This window comes from Notothenia coriiceps, unplaced genomic scaffold (assembly GCF_000735185.1).
Source record: "Notothenia coriiceps isolate Sejong01 unplaced genomic scaffold, NC01 NC01_scaffold00027489, whole genome shotgun sequence".
NCBI lineage: Eukaryota > Metazoa > Chordata > Actinopteri > Perciformes > Nototheniidae > Notothenia > Notothenia coriiceps.
This window is the reverse complement of record NW_011360190.1, coordinates 1-4532: the sequence shown is the minus strand read 5'-3', so window position 1 is coordinate 4532 and position 4532 is coordinate 1. Positions and strand designations below refer to the sequence as shown.

General features: G+C 40.5%; 1 protein-coding gene across 1 annotated transcript; it reads left to right on the top strand.

Moving 5' to 3' along the window:
• Positions 1 to 2513: 2513 nt before the first annotated feature.
• On the top strand, positions 2514 to 3740 carry hao1 (hydroxyacid oxidase (glycolate oxidase) 1; the record flags this gene model as incomplete). The annotated part of the gene is made up of 4 exons (XM_010785273.1): positions 2514 to 2533; positions 2618 to 2769; positions 3297 to 3561; positions 3605 to 3740. Coding segments are annotated over exons 1-4 (573 nt in total), but the record flags the coding sequence as incomplete, so codon positions are not given.
• Positions 3741 to 4532: the final 792 nt, after the last annotated feature.

The following is a 4532-nucleotide window of genomic DNA, read 5'->3' as shown; positions in this document are numbered from 1 at the left end:
CCTATCCCCTGTAATGAATCCAGAATGTGTATGACATTTTTGTTTTTTTAATTGCATTACAGAAAATAAAGAACTTTATCACAATATTCTAATTTTCTGAGACAGTCCTGTAAGTGTGTGTTTACTAAGATATGTTAGTAGATGTTAGGTATAAAGTACATGATGACCACAATGCCCATAATCCTCTGGGTTTGTTCTGGACTTCATATTTTGTGTATAGGCCTACTGAGTGCGAGATGTACGGTGGCTGACAGGTGCAAACGCGTAACAACGGCCCAAAACACTTCCATTAGGAGAAACGTCTTCACCAACGTACCAAACGTGTTTACTAAAAGTGCTGCCTTAATGAAACGCTGCAAGAAGTTTAAAACACAACGGTTTAAATCATCAACTGTGCTTCAAGTCCACAGTCCCTCTGTATCGGAGCCATGTGTACAGTTTACACAAAACAAACTGTATTAAAATCAAACTGTCAGTAAGGACAGTGAGAAGATGTTTGCCTAAACCTTTAATAACTGTAATCTTATCTCAATGGCATATATCAATCTGTCAAACCTCACTCAACACTTTTTGAAGGCTCCACGCCAAGAGATTTAATTTAATTTCCCTTTGTCTATAAAGTCAACTCTTCTATATCACCTTATGCATCAGTCTGACTGTTTCATCATCTCTGGTTCAGCAAACATCAGTGTTGGTACACTGATCCCAATGATAAAGTCCCTTGCGACTGGTTAAAGTCCAACTAACCCAGCAGACTGTCACGATCTGGCTCACTAAGTTTGTCCAATGATGGGTGGATTTAATTCAAATCAATGTCTTTTTTTTTAATTGGGCTACCAGTGTCTTTATTGTAAGAGTTGAAAGATGCAGACAGAGGGGATGACATGTGGCAAATGGCCCAGGGCCCCAGCCGCCATCTCTAGCTATTGAGCTCTATGGCGGCCCAACATTCTATTTATTTATTTACAAAAAGTTAGAAAATATATATGAAATCATAAGACAGAATGGAGATACAGTATGTGAAACAGCACACCCTGATGAGCACTTTAGAATATGAGCCCAGACACTAAACAGATTCACATTTTGATTTACAATTGTCGGAGCCATTTAACTGAGTTTATTATATAAGTTTTGTTTTTATTTTAATTGTTAAATACTTACCTACTCACCTTAGTTGTTCACGCCCCCAAATATATTTGTTGACACCCCTTGGTCTCCTATTTGCTATATTATGTCTGTTTATGGGGAAGGGGTTAGTGTTAGTCGGGGGAAGCTAAACCAGTTCAACCACACACAGCAGACACACTGAGAAGGAAAGATGTATGCGGCGGCAATGGAAAATAAATGGATTAATCTTGACAAAATTGATTATCGTTTTGGACTATTTGTGCGTTGAAATCACACCCCCGTATGTTGGAAGTGGCTGCTCTAGAAACTTTTAAGCCACTACAACAATATTATGAAGTTATCTAAAATTGGAAATAGTTCACAGAGAAAGATTAGAAAATAAAAAAACTTACCAAATACCCTAAAACTAACATAACCCTTACGACTAAATGGTCCTAAATCATTAATTTAATCAGTCTGAACATGTGTTTAAAGTAGGTAAGATGTTATAAACACTGACCCTATTGGAGGGAATACTGAGTGAATATAATTTCCGTTTGGACAGTTACCGTAGTCATTCACACACTCCCTCACTGACCAGCTGTTTGAGGCGGATTTAGTTCCAGATGTGACCCAGTGTTCCCATAATATCACTATTATAATGTAAAACACTCAATACACACACCAAACACACAGAATAGAGTTATTGCAAAAGGAACTATAATGGGTACAGTGATGACGTACATTTGTAGGCTGACCCATTGCTTTTTGGGATGTAACAGTAAATAATCTCTGTCACCACACATTTATGATACTTAAACGTTTTTTTCAGCAGGATAATCTCCACATATAAACTCCAACTACAGCGCGGTCACATGACTTCACGTCACCCCCGCTAAACTAAAGGCGGCTAATGTTGGGCTATAAAGGAACTACTTCACGTCACCCCCGCTAAACTAAAGGTGGCTAATGTTGGGCTATAAAGGAACTTCAGCACGGTCACATGACTTCACGTCACCACCGCTAACCTAAAGGCTGATGTTGGGATATAAAGGAACTCCAGCACGGTCACATGACTTCACGTCACCACTGCTAAACTAAAGGCGGCTAATATTGGGCGTGATGACGTTTAGTCGTCTGATTAAAACAAAAATGTTGACATTCATCAGTGGGGTATTTCCTGACGTATTTTAAATTGTAGTACAAAAGGAGAAAATGTATTCAGCTTTTGTTACCCGCATACCTTATTTCATAAATCTAACCAAATAACTTCCACAAAAATGTTGATTTATGACTTATTTCAAAGGTTTAGGACTCTTCACCTCCTATTTGATCATTTCACAATAGTATAGAAACGTGCAAAATAGAGATTAAACACACAGTTTGTTGAGTGTGAGTGTCATTGAATGTGTCACAGCTATCACACGTTATCCACAGTTAATCCAGTTTAACCTCTGTTGTTCCGACTGTGTGAAGCAGTCTGAAAGAATGAACTGGTGACGTTGTGCAGGTGGCGTCTCCTCCCCCGGGTGTTGAGGGACGTCTCCTCAGTGGACCTGTCCGTCTCTGTGCTGGGACAGAAGCTCAGCATGCCGGTGTGTGTGGGAGCCACCGCCATGCAAAGGATGGCCCACCCTGAGGGGGAGATGGCCACAGCCAGAGGTACCACGCTGTGTGCTACTAGAAAATGAAATATAAATCACAGTTTTTAATCCGCAGGCTACAGCTCAGAAGAACTTTTAATCTCAGACCCCAATCTAACGCAACCAGAAGATGGGGCCTTGGGCGTAAAGCCAGCCCACATTTCTGAAATTACGTCATGGCCGCAGCAAATCTGGATCAACTCCGTTGTTCCCCCGTTTTTAGAGATGTGGGTACGGAGGAAAAGAGAGCGAGGGTTGCATTTTCTGACACTTTGTGAGTTCCCTGACTCACCGGGGACACATATTAATGTATAAAATACATCAAGTGCATTTTGCATGATAGAGGAGCTTTAATATTATTACTTTGAACTAACATAATACAATTATGTGTAATCTGTCAACTTTTTCAATTTCTTTTATGTATTTACTTAATATTAGGGGAGCTACAGCTCTTATAAAATACAACAGAGCTAGTCAACACAACTCGTCATCCATGCCACACATTTATAGAGGGTGGAAAATATGTTATATTATGTTTCTACCCAGCATGCCGAGCAGCAGGGACAGGGATGATGCTGAGCTCCTGGGCCACATCCACCATAGAGGAAGTGATGTCAGCGATGACAGCCACAGGAGGCGGGGTCATGTGGCTGCAGCTCTACATCTACAGAGACCGAGAGCTCACTCTGTCATTGGTCCGCCGGGCAGAGGAGGCGGCCTATAAGGCCATATTTGTCACCGTGGATACACCTTACCTGGGGAGGCGATTGGATGACATGCGCAACCGCTTTAAACTTCCCTCACACCTCAGGTAGGAATCAACCACAACAGCAGGGGAAAACTGTACCATCAAGTCCACAGAGTGTCCTAACCTGTGTGTGTGTGTGTGTGTGTTCAGCTGAGGATGCTGTCCAAGCTGTGCACTATGGAGTCGATGGTATCCTAGTGTCCAATCACGGAGCTCGACAGCTGGATGGGGTTCCTGCCACGGTCAGTTTGTGTTTGTCTGTATATTGTTCTTTTTTTAAATAAATAAATGTTTACCTACAATTATTCCATATTGTATACTAACAACAGTTTTATTTACATTTACCAAAATATGGTCTGTGGTTTACATAAGCTCTCAAGATTTTAAAGTTTTGTTCTACAACATTAAATAAAGTAGTAAACACCACAATGGTGTTAGTTTGAAGCTTCTATCTGTCATTAAAGCGGCGGTTGCTAACAAGTGACTAAATTAGACGACTAAACGCCATCACGCCCAACATTAGCCACCTTTAGCTTAGCTGTTTGATTTGATTAGATTTCTTTCGAATGTGTAAAACAATAATACAAACATTTAACATGAGAATTATTATACAATACAAAAAATAAGCAGTGTCAAATTGATATACAAAAATATTACTCTACTTACTACCTTTAGCTTAGCGGTGGTGACGTGAAGTCATGTGACCGTGCTGTAGTTCCTTTATAGCTCGACATTAGCAGGCATTAGCTTAGCGGTGGTGACATGAAGTCATGTGACCAGGCTGTAGTTCCTTTATAGCCCAACATTAGCTGGCATAAAGTGGTGCAGGGATGATTTATGCCGACTCGGAAATAAACTGCGCATGGGTTCCCTCGACAAAAAAGTAATGGGATTTCTCCATAGGATTTTGGAAAATAGCTTGAAATACGGTCTCTGGAAAACTAACCTGTTTGATAAATGCTCGCTTTGTTCAGCCGGATAATATCCAACTGTCTACCCTACTTTATAATTTTCGAATTATAAATCTAATCGCC